At 40.4% G+C, this 27,473-nt stretch overlaps 1 protein-coding gene across 5 annotated transcripts in view; it reads right to left on the bottom strand.

Moving 5' to 3' along the window:
• The window catches only part of sdk2b (sidekick cell adhesion molecule 2b), a 257,788-nt gene that overhangs the window by 82,471 nt on the left and 147,844 nt on the right, over positions 1–27,473 (bottom strand). For all 5 annotated transcript variants that reach the window (XM_032501974.1, XM_032501972.1, XM_032501971.1 and 2 more), the window contains exon 2: positions 139–298. In XM_032501974.1, coding sequence (XP_032357865.1) covers positions 139–298 — 160 coding nt within the window. The remainder of the gene's footprint in view (positions 1–138; positions 299–27,473) is intronic.

A 27,473-nucleotide genomic window follows, 5' to 3' on the forward strand; every position in this document is an offset into this window, starting at 1 on the left:
CTCTCTTTCTTTCTTTGAAGTTTATTTCAAAAATGTAAAATAAAACCGAAAATCAGGTCATTCATAAAATAATAATATAGCATAGATACTCTCTCACTTGTTCTCTCTCTCAATCAAAGTTATTCAGTTTGTCCTGACCTGTACTCCAGAGAGAAGCGGGTCAGCTCTGTGCTGTTGTGGATCCATTTGAACTCCAGTGGCCAACTTCCCTCAGCCATACAGGTCAGCACCAGCCTGTTGCGCTCCAGATGGAGCTGGCTGCGCACCGGCTCGGTCTTGAAGTAGGGAGGCACGTCATCTGTAAAGAATAAAGAAAGCATCACAATTAAGAACACCTACTCTTAAATCCCACATAAATCCACGAACCCGGAGGCCCATAAAAACAAAGACTACAGAATGACAGGAAAAGGGTGTGAGCATTAAGCATAAGAGCGAAGCAAATGCATTTTCTTGTAAATGTATCTTTCAAAAAACCTTACCAATACATGTGAATTTTGTATGGGAAACTTTAACAAAGAGGCAACTGCAGTTGATGCTTACATCGGACTGTAACAGATTGTAGATGGTCAGATGCTAGGATCTCACCGAAGACAAAGCAAACTCTGCTTTATTTGACTATCACTCGCGTGTAAACACCAAGCTGCCACAGTCCAGATGGAAAACCCTTTCTGAACGTGTCCCTTTTTGAAGGTACCTAATCTCATGTGAGGCACTGTTGCCTGCGCTCTTGATTTGCTCTGGGAGTGTCAGAGATGTCTGGCTAACAGGGAAGTGGAAGCAGAGGCATCAAGTCAAGAAGGATTGCTCCTGCATCTCCTGCACTGTGTATTTGTGTGTCAGTAACTCATTGGCAAGGGGCACCACTTTCCTCCAAGCTAGACAGAGCAGACAGGAGAGGAGTTAAGCCGAGGAGGAGGCATGAAATCCTTTCATCATTCGTTCACCTCCACTCCGTTTCGCTCTGTCTTTCGCTCTTTCTGTTTCTTATACACGCTCTGCTGAAGTGTGAAGGAATGGATTGAGGAAGACCGTCGAGAACCTCTCCACAGGGTGATGCACATACTAAACATGGCGATACACACACACAAACACACACAATTTTTATATCTCAATCAAGAAGCCTCACACACAAACTGTCAAGGTCCCTTGTGATTCTAATATCTCACCCTTGATAAATGACGCAAAAATGGGGAGCTTACTTGATGATCATTGTAAATATAGAACACATTAATTGGATGGTTGGATAATATAATTACCAAATTGACTGATAATCAGGCATTGGAATTAAACTGTCAAAATGATCTATAGCGATGATATTTTGTTCTTCAATTGCGGCTCGACAAATCCACCGGAGGTAGACTGATAAGAGGAGGAATGGGGAAGAAAATAGGGAATGAAAGTAAAATAGAGTGAGAGACCAAAGATGATTTACAAGCTTTTCACTTTCATTCTACAGAGGCTTCTGGAAGTATACGCTTCATTTGATGACATTATTTCTTTGTAGGTAGTACTAACACTCTTAGTGTAGAGTGAAGTACTATGTCTTACCTTGGAAGTACACCACATGGTAAAACTTCCTTAGTTTCCAGCACCAAATGGTCTCATCATAATACAGGTGATCAACTCTTGTTGCTGCTGTTCTAATATTTAGACTACACTCATTGACATTAATGGGTTGAACAAGTATTAAAAACATTTTTCAGTATGATGCAATACAGTTCAACAGCATCACAAACTACAGCTTCCAAAATGACCATAAAGTTAAATCAACACCTCTGTAAAAACATTAAACATAATAACCTTCATGAAGGTAGGATTTATACAGTACTGCTGTGTAGTACCACATTAGTTTTAGTCAGGCGTACCAAATAAACTGTGAACTGACATTGCAGACCAAAATGTTGTTTTCAGTTATGTTGAAAGTAGAAAGTATTTTGCCTTTACACAACAAAAATTCAAGTATATAAAACACAGTTTACATAAAGTACATAATGAGGAAAATCAAGAGAAATTAAGCGCATATGAACAGCAGATGTTTGCAGTTTAAACATGCATAACATATCTGAATATTCATACATTCCAGTACCTTCTTGATGCATATTCATAAACAGTACTTTGGTTTTTGAGAACCTGAACGCTGTGCTAACACGTAGGCTGGCCATCAGAAAATACTTATAACAGATAGAAGAAAGCAGAACAAAGCACCCCAAAGTATTGTTCTGTCAGATTAAACTCACATTACTACATTGTGCCCCTTGCTTTGACCGCACACTGTGGTCTGTAAAAAATAGATCCCTTTAACTAGTCAAACATGAAGAAAGCCTCCACGCAGCAGTAGCCTAAAAAGTGGAACAGGGACACGGCTAATCAGAAAGTCACACTGTGAAGTCAAGTCTCTGTTAGTGCAAAGACATAATATACAACGAACCAGAAAAAAAAAGAAAAGGATATACTTACTGTAGGTTAAGTGACGGAAGAAAAAAAACGATTGAAAAAGATATATGAGAGAGTAGCATAGCAGACAGAGGGCTTAATAGATGCAAAATGGAGATAAAATGTAAAATAGACTCTGAGGTGCCTTTAGTGTTTGAGTGCCTGGGCATTTCCCAAAGCAGTGTGGGTTAATACTATGCCTGGCACAGAAAAAGATAGGCTGCAAAAATCAGGGAGATTGAGATGTGCAATAGTGATTTGAGATGGCCGAGACTAATTATTCCCTGGCGATGTACGCTTTGCTTTTTATCTGTGATGGGGAGATATGAGGGGGGAGGTAGAAAAAAAGAGAGGCAGGGAAAGAGAGGGAAAGAACAGACAGCACTGCAGTGAAAAGGAGAGGGTATGCAAACAAAATGCATGCATGCATGCTGTATCACCCACACACAGATTCTCATTCATCCACAGGAAAGTGTGAGGCCAAAGTAAACATTGATTACTGATGAGTATCTCCAACAGTCCCTCTCATTAGGAAGTCCATGAGAGCTCATCAGTGATATCTGAGGAATCGGCAGGCGCAGCAGGAGAAAGACACCCACATGCCCTCGGGACATGTGCTGACATAATAGTTAAGGAATGCCACTAATAATTATTTTCATTAACGATTTATATATCAATTATCTTTCCACATGAAGCGTTTTAGAGTCTTTCAGCTCATTGTTTTGGTTCAACTGTCACAGCTCTCTCAAGCCAGCATGTAGCCATTTTCAGTACAAAATAAAACTCATAAACCCACTAGTGACTAGCTGGTAAACGTAGTAAAATTTGTTGCTGTATTTACTCAGCTCAGTCTCAGAAATGAATGGGCAAAGGGCAAAAATGCACCCAAGAAATCTCAGAATGCCTCTAAAAAAGTAGTGTGTGACGGGCAGAAATTGCCCCTTAGATTTCAAATGACGTAAAATATGTTAAGCAGTTTAGGCTAATATCCTAATCCCAATGTATCTCAAGCCATAATTTTATTTGTATTCAATTCATTTAATGGCCATTTCTGTCTCAAACACAAATAACGCTGCTGTAAATGCACCGATAATAGCAATAGTTTGCTATTTATTTACTTATGTTGGCACAAGGGGATGATTATTGTATGTATTTTAATTTGGACTCATTTATCATTAAAAAAGCAGCAGATTTTTGCTCCAACTACTTAAATACAATTCCCTCAAATGTTGTAAATGCCTAGTTTTTTTTAGACAATGAAAGTAAGTGTTGCCCCCCAAATATATTTTTTTAATTTCCTACACTGATTTAGCTACTAAGCAACCACATATTTTCCTCAAGGGTTGAAGAGACCAAAGCACAGATAGATAGACGTGTTCAGTTTGCTGGTTGCTATAATTTATAAGACAATTGGCAACTAAACATACAAGTGCTTGGCAGCAATACATGCTATCCGTAAAATATGGAGAGCAAAACATAGGGCCAGTGTACAACATGAGGTTTTACTTATGAGACATATTGCTACTTCTTAACCCATCTAATTTAGCTGACACACGACCAGAAAACATAGCTTAACGTTACAGCAAAAATGCATGTGCTAGAAGCTAATTTTAGCTTAATACTAACCCTCAGTACCAATGCTGACTACTGAACAGCCTAACATGACGCCAGAGGTCAGATTAGTTTCTCCCATTGCCAGACCTAACCTCACAGCGCTGAGTTGGTCGAGTTACCAACAGATCGACACACAATTGACCCAAACAGACAGGGATCTGCTGCATCACTGGCTACATGTGTATGTCCCAAAAATGACATGCTGTAACAATAACTTGACAAGATTTTCTTTTTCTGAAAATTAAGTAACATAATATGATCTCAAAGGGAATAAGGCTACAAATTACAAATTAGTGCAAACTGTAAACAACAAACAACCATGGGTAAATGAGGCTAAGGTAACATTGCCTACTGTAGTCTTATGTCAAGCCATGCCATGAAATGCAGTGTAATAAAGACCAATGATTTCTTGCGCACTTCATCCATGAGAACACCAAACCAAACCCAACTTGAGCTTTCATAATGCGGCTGTGTGCTTCCTGTGCAATACAAAGCAATTATTGTGTGATAGAGGCCCCTAATTTGCATACTGCACAGCCCATGCCAGAGGATGCTCCCTGGGGCCACGGCCCAGGTCGACTTAAAGCTGGGGCATGTGAGCATGTGTGTTTGTGTGTATGTGTGTGCAGGTTAATGTGTCAGACGGACGCTCACAACCCTGTCTGCAGCACACAGTCAATTAAATCAGGTCTCTCATTAATGAGAACAGTGCCAGGTACAAATGTCTGCCCTGGGGTAGGAATTCATAATTGAGAAGAACTTGGATAATTCATTTCTACAATAACAAGAGCTGGGACATTTGTCCTATTTTCCTCCAAATACTCTCAAAAAGGTCAAAACAACCTTTATACATTCTCCTTACAACCATCAGTCTTTAGGCTCTAATGTCCCATGTATAAAATATAATGGAAATTAATTTATTTTTTAATAAGACTGCACACACAATTGGAAAGAAAATAGTGAAGTTAACTCATCAAGAAACTTGAACTTGAAAACTTGAAATTCATTCAGGTTTCTATAGCAGATTAAATCTTTATTTTGTGGTTAATATGTTCATAGTTATGCCACTTGCATAATAATGTACCAATGACCTCGAACAAAAGTTGTTTTACCCTGTATTCAGGATGTTCTCCTTTCTTTCCTGATGAACAAAAGCACATGGGATTGAAGGTAACGCAGTGAATATTGGCAAGATATGTAAAAATTATCTCGCCAGTTTGAGCCCTTGTGTTTATTGCTCATTGTCAGAGAAGAATACTTTTTTTTAGTTTTTATGATTTTTCTAATTCTCAATATGTCTGAGAGCTCTCTCGTTTTTACAGGTGACTGTTTTCTCAGCTTTAGTTAGCCATTTCTGTTCCAGTTAGCAAACCACACGGCTGTTTTTTTACAGATAAGCCAGGCAGTCAACGCACACATAGGCTACTTTCCAGATCCCAGAAGGCTGCAGTGCTGCATTGGCAGCCATAGCAACTTCCCTCGTAGCTTAATCCCAGGGGTCCGGTGCTCCAGGACACAGCATACATATTTCAGGTGCAGCCTGGGGGCCCCACACATACAGACCAACACAGAAGCCTTGAATACTTAAATTAGGCTTGAGATATAAAGAAAAACAACTTACTCATTGGTGTTGATAGGTACAGCCAACTGTACATTCATCATACATTTGTAATGAATGTGTCCTGATGTGAATGATTGTTGTGGAGGCCTGGTTGGGTTTACAGTGATTGTTTTAACATAATTTGCGTGTGTGTGGGATTCTTTGATGGCAGGTGTCTGGATGTATGTGTTTGTGATGCAGATGAGGATGGAAGTTTGCTGGTGGTCTAACTGAGCTGCTAATGGCCCTGCTGGGTGTGAAAATCTGTTCTACTGTCTGTCTTTATTTAGCCCACTGGTATGGCCCTCTTTGTGTAGAGTACAATTTCTGTGTGCATCTGTTGTGTGTGACAGAGTTGTTTGGCAGGTGTATGAGGTAAAAATTATATTTTTCTTATCACTAGGAGACACTCAAACCAAGGCCAGCTAAACAAACATACATACAAACACACACACACACACACACACACACACACACACACACACACACACACACACACACACACACACACACACACACACACACACACACACACACACACACACACACACACACACACACACACACACACACAAACATACATACATATATATATATATACATATACGTATATATGTGTATAAATATTTATATATATATATATATATACATATATATATATTTTTTCTCACATACATATACATATATGGCACACAGCTTATACAGAACCTGTATAATCAGCTGATCACCATTCTGTTCACACACTTTCTACACTTTTCCCTAGCACACAGCTCTGGGCACATCTAGTGTTTAACGGTTGGCCCTTTTTGTTCAATTCATAGCTCAGTGACGCTTCCTCCTCCTTGCCCATGGCACTACATTTCCCATGACACCATGCTGCCAGCCGCTAATCCCTACTGTTGCTGGTCTTCCAGCACTGCAGGTCCAAAGACCCCTGCACTGTCCAGGAGACTGACTCAGGAGAAGGAGACCAAGCCACGGTCACAGGTTCAGAAGTGATTATTATTTATTTGTCATTTATATGTATCTATTCTTTGGATATAAGACTTGACCTTGTCAGACTTCAGCTTGTAATAACATGCTACATCCAGCACACATTAGTATTGATGTTGCTATGGTGTTGGTATTTCCATTTGAGTCATTTTAGGATGCTGGTTCAGTCAATATGCAAAAGCAAGCTATATGAATTAACTTGGAACGGGAATCAAATATGAATCTTCAGAAGTTTGAAAACTGAGATCACTCATAGTCCTCTACTCTCCTTTGTTCTCATCTCCTCCAGTGTAGCGATAAGACAGCACTGTCTGGCCACAATCAATCAGAGCAGCTCAAACATTAAAAGTGACTTCCATTTTAAACAGCCTGGGCAAAGAAGGACGGCAGTCGTAAATCTATGAGCTAACCTTTAGCCACGACAGGCTAAGCTCTCAGCTTGAATTCTTGCCTTTATCACTTACCCCACAGCAATCCTCTCCCCACCTCCGATAATGACTTGCAAAGCGAGAATAAGCAGCTAATGACATGAAACAGAGCTACACACACACAAAAAGTTTTAATACACAGTTGTGGGAAAGATTATGTACTGTCGAAATGAAAGAAAATATGATTCATTGTATGCCAATACATGCTTCTACAGTCCTGTTACTTTTCTTCCACACACAAATTTGTGTACTCTGTAATCTGTGTGGGTTTAGGAATAGGTGTGTGCTTGCTCAGAAGCAAGCTGGTTTAATTTCCCACAAGATCCAGAAAGAAAAATCTCCTTAGTGCTGGTGTGCTGTGCACAGTACACTGAGCATATTATGCTATTATGTTTATGGAGGCAAATCAATTCCTGTATTATGGGACATGAAGCTCAGAAGCATCTCATGTGTCAGGATCATATGGCTAAAAATCCTACCTGAAACACCCCTACAGATAACCTTCGCTATGCTCCACTAAGGTCCTTATACACTAAAACAGGCAAGATTCAAGCCCACATCTTCCATTCAAAATTCCATGTCCTGTAAGATTTTAAACAAATGTATGTCAGTGGAGATGTTCTACATCCGGTAAAGTGAAGAATTGGGTAATTTCAAAAAGGCAAATGCTTGTAAGGGTTTATATTATGTTATGAAAGCCTATTACAATCTTGCTGAAATAGCAGGAGCGCTGTATGAGGAAATACGTGCAGCCAGAGGAAATAAACGAACACACAGTCAACACGCACACAACTATGCAAGCCAGTACGCATCACTGAGCTGACCAACCCACGGTTTAGGGATGGGGTGTGTCTGCAGTCCACTCCCGGGCTGCTGAAAAATTAACGCCGTGGAACATTGTTCGTCGGTGCTCAATAATGGATGTGCAGGTTACAGCAGGAGAATCATAGGCAGAGGAAGAGAAAAGAGAAGTCCACACTCTTCCTATTGCTTTCTTTCTCTGTAGGCTACAGAAGATGGAATATAAACGTTTGTGCATGCAAGTACGTACACACACACACACACACACACACACACAAACAGGTATCAGTTGAACAGAACTGCCCATGTGCCCACCATTTATTGAGCCAAGTTTGTAGTTCAATGTGCGAATGAACTAAAGGAGGGTGTTGCTAGTGAGGCAACCACAAAATAACACATTTCTCCCTTGTCTTGGCCACCAATCATTACATCTTAGTCAGCCAAACCATGTGGAGCTGATTTATTTTTGTATGAATACAGTATTATCAGTGAATAAATACTCTGTGCAAATATCACTGATATTTGGAGAGATGCCACATAGCAATTCCGCCAGGAGGAGGACTTAATCAAAGCCAACAGGTGGATGCAGCAGTGTTGCAGCTCCAGCACTGGCAGAATGAGAGTGTGTGGGGGGGGGGGGGGGGGGGGGGGGGGGGGGGGGGGGGGGGGGGGGGGGGGGGCACTGCCTTGTTGCATAGGGAGGGTTTAATATATATGTCGTAGAGACAACTCAAAACCGTTGGCCGGAAATGGCTCGCAGGTTTTCCTTACGAAAGTTCAAAGAATGGAATTCCTTATGCTGAAAGTGAGGTATTTAAATTGGTACTGCATATCTAGAAGTTTACTGTTTGTTAATGGGGCCTGATGTTTGCTGTTACAGGTGATTTATTGTCATTAGATGAAAAATTACACAGTTTTAGAAACAATTTAAACGTTACATATACTTTAAAATGAAGGGTCTTTCATCATTAGGCCATGCCAGAATAAACAACAGCATGTGTAAGTAGGAATGAAACGTGGCCCTCTTTAGAAAACGTAACACTGACCAATCATATAAAAACAAGTCGGGATGAAATGAAAATGATTATCGACTCAATCAAAGGTACTCATGTAACAAAGAACTACAATGATGTTCACAGCAACTGTTTCTATGTAATATTGCATTGTACTTGAATGCTGTGTACTTGAAACGAGTGTGCCTGTGATGCAAGACTAATTACAGCGACTAGCTTTTTCTGGAGCTTCCAACCAAATGCATGGTCTTCATTAGTTCATCACTTCACTTCATTAGAAGGAATTTGCTCAGTTGTCACGGAGAGAGATAACCACATTCGGTCTTTAAATAACAGGTGCATGCGAGAGGGGGTTGATAGATCCATGAAAAGCTAGTAGTAGACATCAAACTTCCGTTTATGCTGGATAATATGAATTTGTGGAGCACCAGCTTTAACAATGAAATCTCTGCCACAATTGTCTAAATTGGCGCTTAGTGAAGATGATTAGTGCGGATCGATACAGAGAGCATTTGATAACTAAAGTGGTTTCACGGAGGGCCATTATCCAGCATCTTTCCTCCTAATTCAACACTCACTCTGGAGTACGGCAGGAGACAATTCCACTTCATGGCCTTGTTAGAAGGCTTTTAATGTACTAGAATGGGCTTTTTAGTCAGTCACTGTTATAGTCACATTGCAGCTGTGTGTTGGATAAAAGGAAAGTAGTCAAGATGCATCAGTAAATGTCATTTTAACATTAGTTCCTTTCTGATTTTATTTTTATTTTGGTATTTCCTTAACCCTCTATTTTGATTTTTTTATTCTTGCAGTCTCTTGTAACAATGACACATAATTCATCCTGCATGATGAATGCCATGCATCGATGTATCTTATTGATTATTTAACGGGGGCAATACACAGTACATTTATTGCACCATATATAGCTAAAAGCCAATTTCCATCTGTAGTCCCTGAGAGAAGGCCACCAGTGAGTGCAGGTTGACAAAGTAAAGGATACCAGTCTGTTGTGTTAATGTGCATGTACGCAATGATGAATGCACTTATTGTAAGTCAATTTGGTTAAAACGGTCAGCTAAATACATCTAATGCAACGTACTTGCTGATTGTCCGTGTGTGCGTGCATATATTGAAGAATGGGCGTGCGTCCATCCGTCTGTGAATCTGTGCACAGCCGTGCATCTGTTGATGCACAAAGGAGGGTTACGCTCACAAGTGAATGTCTTTTTCTGCACACATGCACACACAAATAATGTGCCGCTGGGATTTTGACAAAGTCTCCAAACAAATAGAGCTGCATGCGCACACACGTAGCCCACCTCATCCATCTCAGTCCTGTCTCTGTTGGCGGCTTTATGCTCATCCTCAAGCTCACACAACGCCATATACATATAAACAAGGAGACCCCCTTCTGTCTCCTTGCGACACACACGAACACACAAACACACACACACACACACACACACACACACACACAGTATGCACCCCATTTTACCTCCCTGGGATAAATGTGATCATTGCGCTGTCCCCTTTGTGCTCACCTAATGAAGGGCATGTCTTAATAAAGCCAAGGGAATGGATGGGGTTGGTTTCACTGCTCAGCAAGCCAATTAGCTCTTTCGTACCTTCTGCCATACATTTTTCTTTGACCTCCTGCCGTGTTCTCTCACAGTAATCATGGTTGGTTTACCCCCTGCTTTCCATTCCCCTCTGATTGCTTCCACTGCGCCTGTACTGTGTAAGTGTTTGGAGAACCAAAAGGGAGCAGCAGGAAGGAACACAAGTGCAGTAGTTAAGTGGTCCAAATGCTGTGGTACGGTATGTCAAGTCGTGTTTTGCTTCTTTCTTCTTTTTGCTAAAAGTCTTTCATTTTGTACTTATTAGTAGATAGGTCATAACTTCTGACCAAGGGTGTGTATTTATATATTGACACAACTGCTCTACTGTAGTCTTTTATAATCCTCCAGGGGTCAATGTTAGTTCCTTTCATGTTTGGTTCTTTGTACTGTATATTTGGGCCCAGAATAATAGCCCACTTCCAATTTGGGTATCATTTGCTATCAGGTCAGAGTATATTGTGCCAGTATACCCAGGTCATATAAAACTGAGAGAAAGTGGATGAAGCATAAAAGTGGAGGGTGAAAAGAAGAAAGTGGGCTGGAGTAGCAGCGTGATTATAAGGCTGGAGGTACAAAGACATTCTCTAAATGCTAAGCTGCAAATAAAGTATAAGTTTAGGTTATGGGAAAAAACAAGGGCTTTATTTACTTCACTGCACACAGAAACTCTTAAGCCAGAAGCCTAATTGGATGGGTAGGCCTGGCTATTTTGTTGCAAAGGGGCTAGGAGACAATGGGAAGTAAGCAGGGTTGCTATATATATGCTCCATGCCAGTTTACTGTAAAATTATGCCTTCAAATTAGAAAAATAACTAAGTGCTCTTTATCGGACAGTAAACAAACTATATAACCCAGACTCCAAAAATCCTAGTATTTGTAAATTATTGTAAGACACTATTGTATCTAATTTGAAATCAAATACAATGCTTTTATGTCCCAAATGTGTTAGATGCCTTGCTACCAAATTGTAGACACCACTTTTCCCAACCTGGACATTCAGCTTAATTAGACAGCAGGCTGTTATTATAACAATGTAATGCCAGATTGGGCATAAGCTTTAGTCAGACAAAATCCTGAGAGCTCAGAAGACAATACATTTTTTTGGCCTTTATTTAAGGTAGAAAATGAACATAAGCAACTGAAAGGGTTGTAGCCGTAGTTGATTGCAAACACAGTACAGGTTGCATTTCCATGTTTTTGTCCCTGAACTATCCTCTTTGCAACACAATTAGGGAGCTGTGGATTCTCTGACAATTCAGTGTTGTTTCCTCGCCACATCATCAGAACCTCTGACATGTCTCTTTTTTTCTCGCACATTCTTGCCCTAGTGCAAGACAATCTACTAATCAATGCATTAAACAAGTAGCATGTTTTGCTCACAGCATTCATGATTCTTTTTGTTCTTTCAACATTATATTAATGTATAGAGAGAGGAGGATGGCAGCAAACAAAGGGACACTAATACTAGCTACACTTGTTTGTCAAACATGCTTGCTTAATACAGATGGAAGGCCAAACATTGAGAAAATCTTTCATTTTTTCTCAAAGCCAACATGGACAAGTAGACCTTAATGCAATTCCACCGAATGTAACACAAGTTCAACTTTTCATTTGTACCAAGGACAAGTGTTATTTCTCCTGTCAAGGGTTACATAGTCTTACTTTAAAGTGCTCAGAAAAAAATGGAAATTCAGACATCATTTCCATGACATCTAGGCAACCCCCAAAAGAAATGATAATAGTTTTCCATTCATTACATTAAGGGTCACACAGATGTGGTTCGGTCAATGTCATCCACAGCAACCTTCTTATCCAGAAAGATTTCTGAAGTCAGTATGAACGTTTTGGGATTCTTGTTTTAATCAGTAGAGGTTGAGATTGTTTTCTGCATCTCAGAAGTGGTAAGGTTTGCTTGTGGTTAAAAAAAAAAAAAAAAAGTACAGACCCGGAAGGGTCATGGCAGTACATTTTATCACGGGACTACTTTTGCGTTACCTCGTAATACGTCTTGCATTACCTCGCGATAACTTTTGTATTATCTCGAAATATGTGTTTGCGTGTGTTACTACTCATTTTATACATTTAAGAAATAGGCTATTGATTATAACCTACCTATATGAAATATGAATCTGCCTATTGAGCAGTATATAGCATAATTCCCTGCTCAAAGTAAAATGCATCAAGCCAAATCATTGCACTGGTCAGCTGAGTGGAAATGAGTGGAAGACACATGGGGCAGAAGGAATGGAAAGAGAAAAGTTTTGCGAGGTAAGGCATAGGGCTGCACAATTAATCAAATTTTAATCGCGATCACGATTTGGACTTCCCACGATCAAATTTGCGTGATCGAGCGATTATTTTTTATAAAGCGTCATTCCATAGAACGCTCTGGGTTTTTTGCAAAGCCAATCTCCCGCTCCATAAAGCCGTCTGCTCATGAGCCAGTCAGAGTAGTTCACTGCACCGCGCAGCTAAGTTTCTAGATGTAGACAGTCACAGAGGACAGAGTAGCGTGAGGAAACTCAACAGATAGCAGTAGGTTATACGTCAGTCTCAAGGTTTACCAGTTTACCAGTAAACGCACACTTTGTCCCATTGTTGTTTTTCAGACAACAGCAGTGACCAGTGCTAGTCGGTGCTAGTAGCGTCTGTTAGCTGTTAGCTAGTAGCGTCTGTTAGCTTAGCTCTTCTAGGACGCACCGGTGCTAATCCTCGCATCCGCTGCAATGCTGTTTATATGGATATGGTTTAATTTTGCGTTACATGACCCATTTCGTCTGTAAAGCCGTACCTGTGTTGGATCTTTCTACGCTCTCTCATCCTACTCTCTCTCCTCTTACTCTCCGCGCCCGCACAACAGCGGCCGCCGGTCCACACTTCTGATATATGTCTACGTTTTAATTTTTCATTAACACAGCTGTATATTGTTAAGTATGGGGGGCAAACCTGTATTTGTACCAGTGTTTCCGCGGGTAACTCTGCTATCGCGGCCGCTACGGCGAAGAACACAAAGAAGTTTTTGATGCAACTAACTTCAGTTGTAGAGTAACAGTGTGGGAGACGGAGCTGCTGGACCGAAGCCTGACCGAGAGTGTGACCCATGTCAGAATACATAGTTCAGAAAAATGCAGCGCTGTAATGATAAAGACTTTCATACACACGACGTGTGTTTCCGCCGTTCGACCCTGCGGGACCCTTCATAATGATCAGCCGTCTCTCTGTGTTAGCGTCCATCACACTCCCTTTCGTAGTTATAAATAGCCTATGTGACAATAAAATTTTTTTGTTTAAAATCAACAAATAATCGTGAGAATAATCGCGATCAAAATTTTGATCAAAATAATCGCGATTATCATTTTGGCCATAATCGTGCAGCCCTAGAAAGGCAACAGCAGTCCCTTGAAAAAATCTCGCCATGATCCTTTCCGCGCTCCGTACTAAAGAGAGATGTGTTGAAAGGGAAAAGTTAAAAATTGTTTGTAATTTCTGACAAGAAGTTCAACTTCAAAGAAATTAAGTCAAGAAGAAAAGAAAAAAATTCTAGATTGCCTCACCTGTTTTACTGCCGTATATCAACAGCGACTCAATACCAGAGGAAGGAAACAATTCTACTGCCTTGAAGCCCCTGGTGGTGGACACCTTGGAGAATCACTAGTTAAAATGTATGGATTTAACACCAGAAAAGAGTGTTTAGCTGTATCTCCCAAAGGTAATTTGTGTGCAGATCACAAAGTGGTAGAGACAAGTTTCATAAATGTTTGCTGATTGCCCATTATATCTAAATGACTAAATCCAATATGTTTCTTGCACATCTTAAGTATTGCGTTTTTGTTTTGATTAATCAAAATGAGTGAGATGGAATTATGTCCCTTTGGAAATCACAACCTGCATGTTGTAAACTTGGTTTAACGGGCCTCTTTGAAGAGGAATTTCACTGCCTCGTAGAATGTATGATACAACAATTGTTTTCTGCAAACAGCAGATAAGACCCTACTTTAATTTATAAATCACACAATATCAAACTTCTTTTCAAAATAAACTCTCCTGAATGGGAAACAAAAGAATTGTTCAACAATAGAAATGAGAAATTTGCTTTCTTTCCGAAAGTAAGATGAGGAGATCTATACCACTCTCATTTGGTACCAATTTTATCGTCTCATAGGCAAGAAAGTTAAGCATATTTCCAAAAATGTGAAACTATTCCAATTAAGTAATAAGGTTAAAATAGAGAAACATGGTAAAGCAGAGTAAACAGACATCTAAAGCTATGGCTGTATTTAGGTATTGAATCCGATGCTCCCTGCTGCTATGTAGCAATTAGCTCCAACAGCTTTAGGTAGCTTACGAAATACTTGTCTCTCCCTCTACTTTTTCAACCTTCTGGCCCAATCTCTCTCTCTCTCTCTCTCTCTCTCTCTCTCTCTCTCTCTCTGATGACAACCGTGCCATTACTGCATCTCCTAGGTGACTGACAGCTTCCTCAAATGGAAGTGTATTGGCTGCACTGTGATTGATAGGTTTGCCTCACACCTCCATAACCATTTGTGCCATTGTTTGAAGAGCATCTGTCTAAAATTGGAAACTCAAAACACACACACACTCAGCCAACCCATTGCTCTTAGCGGGCTTCTCTCCCCCATCACTTTAAAATATTTTTTCTATTGAATTTATTTAAGATGCACTACATTTTACAGTGCCAATTTTCCATCTCCATTGCATAATGTGGCAGGGGGGGTTTGCCAGTTTGCCAATCTGACCTGAGCCAGAATGTGTATTGCTGGGTGGCCATCATGCTCAATGGACTATCATTGCACTCATGATACAATTTCCCACTGTTTCTGTTTTATATCATATCAGAGCGAGGGCAACCAACTTGAGGGCATTCAAATTTCACTAGAAATTCTGGCTTTTTTTTTGGCTGCAGGCATTTAATTTAGTCCTAGAAAAAAGAAAAAAACAATGTATGATTTGTCAGGATCCTAATCTGCTTTAAGCTTGTAAAACCACATAATTCCCTCATCGCCCTTTGAGGGTTAAAAAAAAGAAAAAAAAGATATCACATCATCTCAGGCACGTGTGTGCATTTACACTTTTGTATGAACAACCAAAATTGTACCACTTTAGCTGCACTGCACAGAGAAAATTAGTTTGCCCTTCTGCTCTCTATCTGTGCCGTATGGTGGTATACAATTCATACTGGAGTAAAATAAATGAGATAAAGCCAATGCTGGAGGCCAGTTTGGGTACTGAATGTGTGAAGAGATGAATTCTAATGTGTAGATATCTGTAGAAATCTACTAAATCCAACTGAAAGTCTTGCAATACAAATACACACAGGTAGAAAAAAACACAAGTAAATCACAACCATGTTGGGATTTCAGTTAACAACATGTTTTGTTAGCACATTATACGCTGCAATAAAAGTTGAATCAAGGCTGTTCTGAGAGGTTATGACTTATAGAGGTTATGACTCACTTCTTCAAGCTCTAGAGTACACAAAAGTAGAACTTTATTCTCGATGGCTTCGGTCAACACAGCAGCCTGGTGATGAATGGGCAGTGGCACTGCACGCTGCATTCAGACAAGTTCTACAAACCTTTCTCTGCCTAATGACAGTGCAGAGGGCCGAGGTTGGACCATCCATCAGAGGTCCTAAGCTCATCACTGTCTATGGGACGATAACACTGTTGTTGTGCAAAGTGGAGCTTCAACCGTTCTTTACTCATCCTAAACTCACTCTTCGTTTTCTTTTATAAGTAACCTGTTGCCCTCGCTCTTAAGTTGCCCATCTATGTGCTTGCTTTTCTTTTATTGTGCCTTTTCTCTCTCTTTCTTTCAACTGTGTTTAATCCACCTCTCATTTATCCCCCTCACTTTGCTCTTTCATTTCAAAAATAAAAACCTACCATTTTAGACCTTACGTAACTATGACTGTATGTGCTGGCAAAGGAAAGCTATGCTTAATGGAACTGATCATGAGTAATGCCAGTATCTCCACCTGTGCTTTCAGACAAGTCATAATGTCTGCTGTGAAAAAAAGGTCTATGTGGCAACATCACCAAAAGGGGGTCAAACTGGGTAAGAAAGAAGTGAGAGTAGTCAGACAATCCTACAGGCTGTAAACAGTTTAGCCAAATTAGCTGCCACTTTCATTAGAGGTAAAACTGAAAGTTCCAGTAATAATTCCAGAAAAAAATATGAGTTTGCAATGGAAAGCACTTCAGTTGTTTACAAAGGACAGTTTGGTTAGTCATTTTAGTTCCATTTTCTCTTCAACAATAATTTGATTAACTTGTGGGTTTGATAACAGCTTGTATGTTATTTCAATTTCTTTTGCTTTTTACTCCATCCATGTAAACCTCCTGCCCTCTTTCCATCCTACTTCTACGGTTGGAGATAGGTGTCATGTTCCTGTCCAACTGCCTACTGTCCTCAGTTTAAACATAAAATGATACAGGCGACATTGGACTCTTGGTATTGAAAGGAGATGGGTGTGGCCTGATGTTTTTGAACGGTGAGGGGAAGGTAGACCAAGAGAGAGTAGGAGAGATGTAGTGTAGTCTAATTGTGCTGCCTTGCTCCCTTGTCACTGCTGAAGGTCAGAGCCATCCCTCACCAACGGCACCGCCATGACAGGTGAAGCACCTGTGATTGACATCTTATCAGCTGTCTTTTTACATTCTCACACATGCAAGAACCCACAGACGCACACGCACGGAGGTACACTATCAATGTTACACAAAAGCATACAGGCATGCACATATCTGCACAATATTCCAACACTTGCGCTCACTTTATTTTCTTTCCCAAACACACACACCGCGCCTTTCCAGTGTCGCCGCCATATTTCAGATGGCTCCTCACTCATTGTCACAATCTCCCCACATGGCACTGACGAGGCACACTCCATTACTTTCCAACCTCATGCTATGTGTGCTAACAGATCAGGTGTGGACCAACATGTATTCACCATCATACCACAATGGCCCGTCAGCTTCTGGCTGTTACGGGGAATAATGACTCATTTTAACAGTATTAGTGCCACGGCATAATGCCGCTACAAAGGGACCTCAGGAAACAGAAGGTTTCTGTTTAAGAGAAATAGCAAAACGGATACAAAGCGGATGCTTGAGGGAACAGTGCCTGGAGAATCTCTGAGACCTTGAGTCTAACACCGCACTATTTTGTGTAGAACACTATTACAATAATGTTCTGCATCTATAATACTAGGCACACGTATTTTCCAATATTGACAAAGATAAACTATGTTGATGCCAAATTGTTGTATGTTTTGGCCCTATCGTCTATCAGTTATGACAATTTTTATGATTGGAAACATCAATGTAAATACTATAATGGGGAATATGATGGCACTATTACAGTGAAATCCAAAGTTACAAAATCCTGCATGCAGTTGTATCAAATCTGAATTCCCAGATCTCTGCAGATCATTTGTTGAGTATAATGTTATCATTACAGATGGGAGTGATGGCCAAAACTACAAACTTAGAAGTTGAAACAAACTGGATACAGTACTTTAAAATGTTCACCTTGCAGATGCATTTTTACCAAGTTATTGAGGTACTTCTTTGCCATTCATTAATCTGCAGTTTTTCCTTGACTTGTTCCCAACTTGTTCTTTGATAAGTGCTCAGGCTTTGTTTGTAACATATTTTAAACCTGGAGGTATAGAAAGTTTAGACTTTTACCATGTTTTTTTCATAGGCTTTAAAGGCCAATTAAAGTCTCTCTCCGAAAGAACTCTCCACTGTCTCCACACATCTAAGGGCAAGAAAAGCGGACTTGCGTCATTGCTGCATTAGCCCAGCCTGTCCTAATCTTACAGTACCTGCTGCATCAGGTTTCTTTTATAATGCAGATCAGAGCCAACACAGTCCTATGGTGCATTGTCTTGGTAAGAAGAGTGTTGTCATTGTAAGAAAAAGGGCATAGTGGCCTTTGCCAAGCTATGTGGGCGGGAAGAGATGAAGGGTTACGGTCCTTCAAAAGCAAGATACCAGAAGCCGCTTGCCTTTGCCATTTATGTCCCAGATGGGGGTCACACAATGCAGCCTCCTTGCTTGCACTTTCTTTGTGTTCTTCCTCTGCTCACTTCCTTTTCACTCTATCACTTTGTCGTTTATTGTGACCAACTCCCACAGCGTCTTCAAATTCTTTTTTTACTCACTTCGGAGAGAGAGGAGAAAGGACTCCCTCAGAATGCCTGGGCCTCAGAAGATGTATAATGAATGCTTCATTGCCAAACAGATGAAAAATTACATACATCGTTTTTGTACAAGTGTTACCACTCTGGGGAAGGAGGGATAGAAAGTTTAAAGACATAAAATATTAACCATAAAAGGATCTGTGGAATATCAGCAGTGGCTCGTCTCCCACTCATTGAATTTATCTCTCCGATCATAGTCACAGAGCTGTTTGATTGCAGGGTACAGACGTGTTAAAATGAGCATATGTGTGTTATGACGGCACTATGACAAGGAATGGCAAGCTATACTTTGTAATGATAAATATGAAAGTAGGCAGAAACGCCGACCTTTCTGAAGCCAATCTGAAGAAGTGTGTGGAGCTGCTCTTTCAAACGGCTACAAGCGGAGTGGGAGTGTTCATTAGTCATCTCAGGTATACAAGGAAACTCAGACATGGAGGAACAGCAGTATTCTCATTGACTTCATTAAGGTACATGAGGTGTTCTTCAACATTTTTCCAATATGGAATTCTTTGTGTGTGCCTTTTCACCTGCTGTGGGGACCAGAGGACGAAGCCATGAGACGAAACGTAAACGATGACAAATGAGCCAGTGTTCGTGCTAAGCTAAAGGCTTACCCCAGCAGACCAGCTCTCCCGACTGTTTTCACAGCCAACGTCCACTCTCTGGACGATAAACTGAATTACATTTTTACAGAGTTTGGTTCCTCTATGTACTGTGTATTGATGGAGTACAATACAGCCATCTGCAGCCATGAGCATTTGGCTACAGTAAAGTACTTTCACCAAAGGGACGTGCACACCAATAGAAACGCTATCTATCTCTCTGTAATGACATCTAATGACAGACATCTAGTTATTTCTCAGACCACTTGAATTTGCTGAAAGATTTTGACCAGCGACGCCAAACGTTTAGTGCCTACCCCAGCTTTAATTACATGTTCATTCTTTGGCTCACTGCCATATATTATTCCAGTCCCACATCAAGTTCCCCCCGCCTCATGGACGACTGTGTAAAGGGTTTACCATGTTAAGAGCTGCTGGTACAAGAATAGTTGTAAGAATAGGAGAGTTCAATTCCTCATTTAGGTCAAATGCAGCATATCAGATGCAGTATGAAACTTACCTAGTTGTGTATTGCAAAAATTCACAGAAATTGTGTAAAGACAGGATAATATAAACCCATCAGAGACAACTTTGCTTTGATAGCAGAACCCTGAAATCATAATTTTCCATTATTCTACACTACGGGTTCCGTGCGTGGCATCAGTAAGGTTTTTCTTAATCCAATTAGCAGTATTTGAACAAGATATCTCAATCACAAATGAGGAACATCAGCCATATATTAGTGCATTGGATATGCATAATGAGATGAAAAACAGTGCTCATACATAATCAGAGCGGTTAAGCGTAGTATACATGTACTCTGGTAAATTCTCAACAATGCTCAAAAGTACTTATTTCATCCACTCTAGGTCCAGATACTCAGCCAGCAAAACCTATCAGCAAGTCAAATCAGTCTACAACTAGGACAAAAAAGCCATATATGCATGCATTAAATACAAGTAGAATATGTAACTTTGTCTGAGAGGACCTTCACCAACAATTACGCTAATGTTAACAATTTTAGCAATGGCCTTAGAAGAGCACTTGCAAACTCTGAATAGTGTTTAGTGAAACTTCCTATGTGTTCCTAGAGAGGCTGTTCCTGAATGGAAGCCCATGGCCTCGTACTGCACAAGGTCATTAGTGCTAATGCCACAGTTTTAGCCATCTGCTGAGATTGTTTACACTCGCCTACATAATTAGCTCCTAATTAGTCGTGGATGGTGGGGAGTATATGCTCTGTCTGCGTACATGTTTGTGTGTATTTAAAAAGATGGTGTGTGTGTGTGTGTGTTTCAGTTAATATATCATTGTTATTAAGTAAGGCAGGTTGGCCTGGGCTATTATAGATTGGCTGTAGGGATGGAGAAAAAGAGAGGGAGAGAGAGAGAGAGAAAGAGAAAAAAGGGGTAGGTTTGAATGTATATGTCCGAGTGCACAGGACATAAGCTGCAGTATTGTGTGTTATTATAAGCTCAATAAGGTCATAAATAAGCTGGCTACATGTCATCCCATTATGCTAACATATGGACCGGTTCACCCAAATCTCAAAAATACTTTCTACTAAAGTAATATTAAAAAACTGTCCATATAATAGTCTGTCTGCCATATAACACACTTCATTTATTTCACACATGAAGAAAGAATGTATCTATTTGCAATAGATTCCTTAATTGTAACTAAACACTTAAAAATACATTAATCAAGGCTAAACAGCTGCACAAGGAGCGCAAAGTATAGTGCAACAAGGACTGGAATCTAAATGTTTCTGTTTGTACTTTATGTTTTGCTCTCATTGGATTGTTATTCAATCTCAATTTTTTGTTGCATTTGATATTTGTTAATTACAGGGCTCTCTTTCTCTCTCAAATGTATTATATTTGACAGCATATTAAAGACAATTTTATCAGCAATGGGCCTCACAAATGGAATTCCATTCAAATCCTGTACCTTGATGGCAGCAATATTTTCAGATATATTTCAATATCTGGCCCATAAACATCCAAAACTTGCTGATTGACTCAGTGCCACCAGCGGTGAGAATGTTTTTTTTTGTGATTTGGGTGAACTGATGCTTTAATGGCATTCCTTTTTTTCTGTCCTTGAAGCTGCCCCCTGTGGAAAGACATGTGCAATAAGACCACAAACACATTGCACCAAATCCAAAGAAACAACATACGGATTGTGCCATTTCAGCATTTTCTGTTCAACACTTTCCCCCTCGTTTTCTGCCTCTTTGTTCTACTCTTACAGTTCGTATCTAGAGAGAACGCAGATTCTAATCACTTGATGAGATTACACCTTGTGCCCATGTGTTTGTAACAGAGCATGTGGTTTCTCCTATAATCTCCATGAGCCTTTATAGTAAAACAGATGTCGTGGAGGGAGCTGGCCCTAATCCCGTGATGTACTATAATCCACAAGTCCTCTGAATGGTATTACATTCTGTTTCCCAGTTCAGTAGTTGTTACGTGAGGAGAAAGGCAAGGCGGCTAAGGGGTTTGCGTTGGGGGCTGGAGGTTAGGTTAATGGGTGAAAGCAACACAATCCGTGTATGAAAACAATGTCAGTATAGCTGCAAACCAAAATTGTGCTTATTTTTTTAAACTTCAACTCATATATAAAAGAGTGTTTGAGAGGTCAGAGGTAATGTTGCCGGTCTCTCAGTTCCTGCATGTCTGAGTGGATTCAAGTCCAACTGTGCACTGCACCAACAAGCTTCTAAATCAATCGCTGAAAAAAACACAGCAGCAGACGCCTTTGATTTACAAAGTAAGGACCAAAGGGGAATCAGAGACCCAAAGCTTCCTTGGTGTCTGGATATTTGCTAGCATATCTAAAATGTAGCCTGGGGCAATATGAAAAGTGATGTTGAAAACAGGGCTGTTTGCTTCTTTCTCTTGTAAGGAATAAGATGTGACAGCCATGGGTGTGGAAGAGCAGCAGCGGAAGAAAACAGTGAAGCGATGCTGGGGGTTGATTTAACACTTAGGTATGGTGAAACAGATGAGAGGGGCATAACCTCAACTGTCAGATCCAGCAAGGGACCTCATTCTGTTCTATTAAACTGCTGGAGTTGTGACCCTCTATGACAGAGTCTGTGTGTGGTGTCTCAAGTGCTTGCCCATTCTTCCTCCAGATGTTGATAAGATTGCTCTTGACAGCAGATGTTTCAAATTTTCTTCTTCCGCAAACTTGAAACAGTGACTTTTGTGTGGCTGAAGTCCAGGATGGATGGTCAGGATTAAATGCTTACATATACAGTCTTTACTTTGTCTTACTTCCCACACTCCATCCACATCAAAAACGTCCCACTTCCTTTCATAGATTGCTGCCTGTTGACTGGTGTGGAGTGCTGTTTACTGTACACCAATTGATGCAAACCTTTTCCTAGCAGTGTTTAGCTCAATAAACCCTGCAAAACACCACACTGGTACGCCACAAAAAAAGGAGTTGATTTCACACTAATCACTCATCTTGGGTAATGGAGCTTATAGTCCATGGAGTATGAATCTCTGGCAGATGGCAGATAATAATGTCTCTCTATTGTTGATAAGAGGCTTGAAAATTGAGAATGAACACTGCAACAATGAAATGAAAAAAAAAAAAAAAAACTTTCTTCTTCCCATTTCAATTTGGGAAATGAGAAGAAAAATGCTTTTGGGAATATAGAAACGTCTAACAAACATAATTATTATAGACATGATACAAATTACTATATAATAGTCCAAGGCAGAGAGCACCACTTCACTCTAATGTAAAAGATGTGTTTTTAGGAAGGATTTGAGAATAAAAATCTTGCCCGGGGCCCCCTGCAGCCCGCGCAGTTCAAAGATGTTATTGGCCTCCATGATCTCCTCTGGACTGGGAAAAAAAATCCATATTTATGTTTTTACCAGATCAAAGGATCACTGTTTCAAAAATAAACACACTGTCCACTGCATCCACAGCCTCCCTCCATCACTCAACACTTCAAATTGGAATACTTTTTCACCTCAGAAAATCATTGTTTTCACTGCTCAGCAGTGTTGACTAAGTTCCAACTGAGTTAGGTGCAGAAAGGTTTTTGATCTCGCCTCAGCCGGTCGACACTCGATTGGAGGCATTGTATTCAGATGGGATAAATTGAACTGAAGCGGAGAAGGTCAAACTCTCGGAGAAAGCTGACACCCACGGCTGGGGGGGTGGGGTCCTCATTTTGAGCAAACCTTCTCTTACTCCACACCACCTTGTGTGCTCTTTTAACTTTGCGTCGTGTTTTGCATGTCAAAGAAGGCCATGTTTAATCCCGAGGAGAGATGTAAAGACCAGGAGCGATGTTGTGTAAGTGTCGGATAGGAAGAAAAGGGCACCGAGGTTTCAGAGGTGAGAAACGCTTTTGCTGCGCTGGCAATGAGCAAAAAAAAACCCAGCATCAGCTATTAAGTATTAAGCTTTAGATGTTTAAGCTGTTTTAATGTTTTTGCAAGTATTTTTGATATAGCGAGTTAATAAAAAAATCAAGCTGAAACCGGCTGAAAAAATATCTGAATTTCAGTGTTTAACATTTCTGCGTGTGTATTATCTTAATGAAATGCTTAAAAGGTCAAATCAGAAGTGATCCCTTTTTATTTATTTTTTATTTTAAATCAGAAAGCCTTGAAAATGCCAAATGTAGGTTTGGCAAAAGTTTTTGGGAGACACATCAGAGATACATGAGAAATCCTCCATTAGGCCTCTGAGTGGGTGGGTCGGTGAATGTGTTTGATTGATTGAGAGGGAGGGGGGGAACTAAATGCATCTTAAAAGACAAGAACAAGCTGCCTTTTGTTTGCAGTGATATTAAAGGAATAGTTCTGCTTTCTTACATGAGAACATCTGCAATGGTGACACTGGAGATTAAGTGATTCTGCATGTAAAACAGGGATTTAAAGGGTCAGTTCACCCATAAACTTCCTTTAAGGCGTAGTTTGACCATATTTCTTCCTGGGAGTTATAGTGAATATTGCTTGTATGATACATATTAATCTAAAACCAGCAGGCAATCAGCCTATCTTGGCATAATTACTACAAAAAAACACAAAAAAAACAGGGGAAACAGTTAGCTCTGTCCAAAGGTAAAAATGGTCTCCCTAACAGGTTGTTAACCCTAAACCACAATGTTGTTTTCCTTATGATTCCAGTCCTTATGCTTAGCTAAGCTAAAGCTGACTGTAGCTTCATATTTAGCGTACATAATTAAGCATGGTGATCAAGAATTCCACTACAAAGCTAATTTGGTTTGTGTCGAATGTCTCTTAAAAAAAACAAGTGAGGCTTTAATTTTCTGAGTCACCCTAGGTAGCCTATGACTTCACTCATTGCCTCCGTGTGAGAAATGTTCCCATCAGTCCAAAGCTAAATGAAACATCAAGGCACCAAAGCAGAACTAATCCACCTACGTTTACAATTCTACAATTATACGAAAATCACTATCCAATTATGCTGACACAGGACACTCAGACACACACAAAAAAAATAAAGAAAGAACAAGTTTTTACAATACTGTTAGCCAAGTCCATCTTGGACTTGCAGGAACAGTGCAGGAATACAATGTATAAAGAGAAAAGAAGAGACTGAGGAAAAAAAAATACATTAAAAGTGGGAGCAATAATGTCTGCCAAGGACAAAACAGTAATGTGATAAGACCCTGTGTCGCGGCAAATGTCTTCCCACTGTGAAACATGGTCGCTGACACAATGCATAGATCAATAGTTGCCCACTGGGGCTCCCGTCACAGACCTAATCAAAAATAATAACGATAATAATTATAATGGCCTGGTCACACTAATAATGTCCATAACAATTACAATAAATTACATGCTGTCCGATGTGAAGCTTCTAACAGTCATTGTCCATTTAACAGAATTAATCATACTTATATTCTATAAGTGGGTTTTTTGCGTTCCTGCTGCTTAAATGGAACATCTCTTATCTCTCACCTCCGGTACAGATAACTTAAGCAAGAAAGAGACAAATACATTTATAAATGACGTGTCTCATCTTCAGTTGGGCAGGGAAAGGTCAGAGTCACTGATCAGGTGGATAGACGGACGCAGAGCGGAACCAAAGTCCATGAGAGGGGGTAACGAGAAAGAAATGCTACTGGGCTAAGTGAGGCTTGTAGGGGAAAGTAGCATTAATACCCATTTAATGCACTGTGTGAGGATGTGAGGGGTCTGTGTGTCTGCGTAAGTGTGTTTTGTGTCAGACGTCGGCTCAAGGTTTAGCTGTTCTGCGGAGAGCCATTGTGTGTTAGTTTAAGCCTCAGATTTAACCCCGCTGCACAGGGAGCAAGATCCGCTATAACTGTCAGCAAAGTTATTACAGCTACACACCAGTTGTAGGATTACTCTCTGTGTGATTTTGTGTGTGCCTGGGCGGATGTGTGTGAGGAATATCAACGAGTTTACATTAAGCAGATGTGACAGTACAATGACATGTTGTTTGTGTGCTACTGCGAGTGTCTAAATGTGTGCATACACGCGTGCTAACGTGTCACATTGCAAGACATGTGTATGTGACATGTGCTTGTCTACTTACCTGTCTGCTTACCTGTCTAAAGTAATCCGTCGCCTAATGTATGTGTTGCTCGTCACCGCTATTACTGGTGTGGGCATATTTGAACGGAATGCCTGTTTCTCTGACAGCAAACACATGGATGATTGGCTTGATCACGGTCGTTAATCACGCATTGTGACGGATGAAGGTAGTCAGTGTTGAAGTGGATGTCTTAACTCATACAGACTATAAGGAAAGATATAAAGATAGTGTGGATTCAGGGAGAACATGAGGATTTCATAAAGATGAAATGAAATCCATATGGCCGCCAGATGCCATCCGCAAATACATGTCTGACAAACTTTGATTGACTGAGAATCAGAAACAAATAAAATACTGCTATCAAAACATGGTTAATTCTAATTCATCACTTTTGGAAGATACTGTACGTCATTAAACAAAAGTTTCAAATGGCCCAAAAACAATGCAAAGGCGCAACCGAGCGCAGGGAAAAAAGAGGGGACAAATAAACAAATGTGCTCCTGAAAGAGATGAAAGTGGTCCAGGTGAACAGTAAGGTGGATGGATGGTACCAATCTCTGAAAAGACTTTGAAAGGAGAACTTAAGAAGGGTGTCAAAGAAACACAACAAAACATTGATGACACAATATTGACATTATTCATCCATTCATTCATCCATCCATAAGGAATGCATGGAGCAAAGACCACTGGAGATTGCATTTTTTTCACAGCTGAAGGTTGCCATGACTGTTGGATCAGCTGATCCCAACACTTAGTGGAAATTCATTAGACTATCAACATTTTAAGCTCAACAAAAGCAGTTCACACACAGCAATGTCACACACAGTGACATGCCACTGAGGTAATGGGCAGCTTGGATAAGTCTGTAATGTCTATAATGAATGCATATCTGTGTTTGAGGCTCTGCACCGCTGTGCGTGTACACAGTGTAAGTGGCTGAAATGCATTTTGCCGAAGAGGACTTGATGACCACTCAGCCATATTACTTCCAAACCTCCCTGACTATTTCCTTCCAACATACCAGCAGACACACATCACAATTAAAATCGCTCAAACACAAATTATCGATATCCAACCATTTCAGTCAAGCACTCGGCTAACGGGTCTCTTCCTGAGCTTCCAGGTGGAAGAGGCAGGGAGATGAGACGGCAAGACAGTTGTTCCATCTTCCTCCCTCGTTTCTTGTCTCTTATCTGCAGATGTCTCGTCTCGTCTCCCTCTCGACTCTTTTCAGAGGTTCTATTTTAAGAGCTGAGTTTTTCCGTTCGATCATGCTGTCCCTCCGACAAAAGGAAACAAAATCTGTCTGTGTGTACAGTATGTCTCTGTGCGTACGTGTGGATCTCTGTGTGTGTGTGTGTGTGTTAATGTGCGTACACTGCCGGCCTCTTTGTGACATTTACGTGACTATTTACACAACCTACACATCCCCAGTTAAAACAGCGGCCCCAAACTGAGTGCTTCCAGATGGAGACACTCTGTAAACCACAGTGGCCCATCCCTTCAACCAAGCAAGCACACACATTTACGCACTCACGCACTAACGCACTCTCTCACTCACACACACACACACACACAC

Source organism: Etheostoma spectabile, chromosome 21 (genome assembly GCF_008692095.1).
Source record: "Etheostoma spectabile isolate EspeVRDwgs_2016 chromosome 21, UIUC_Espe_1.0, whole genome shotgun sequence".
Classification (NCBI taxonomy): Eukaryota; Metazoa; Chordata; class Actinopteri; order Perciformes; family Percidae; genus Etheostoma; species Etheostoma spectabile.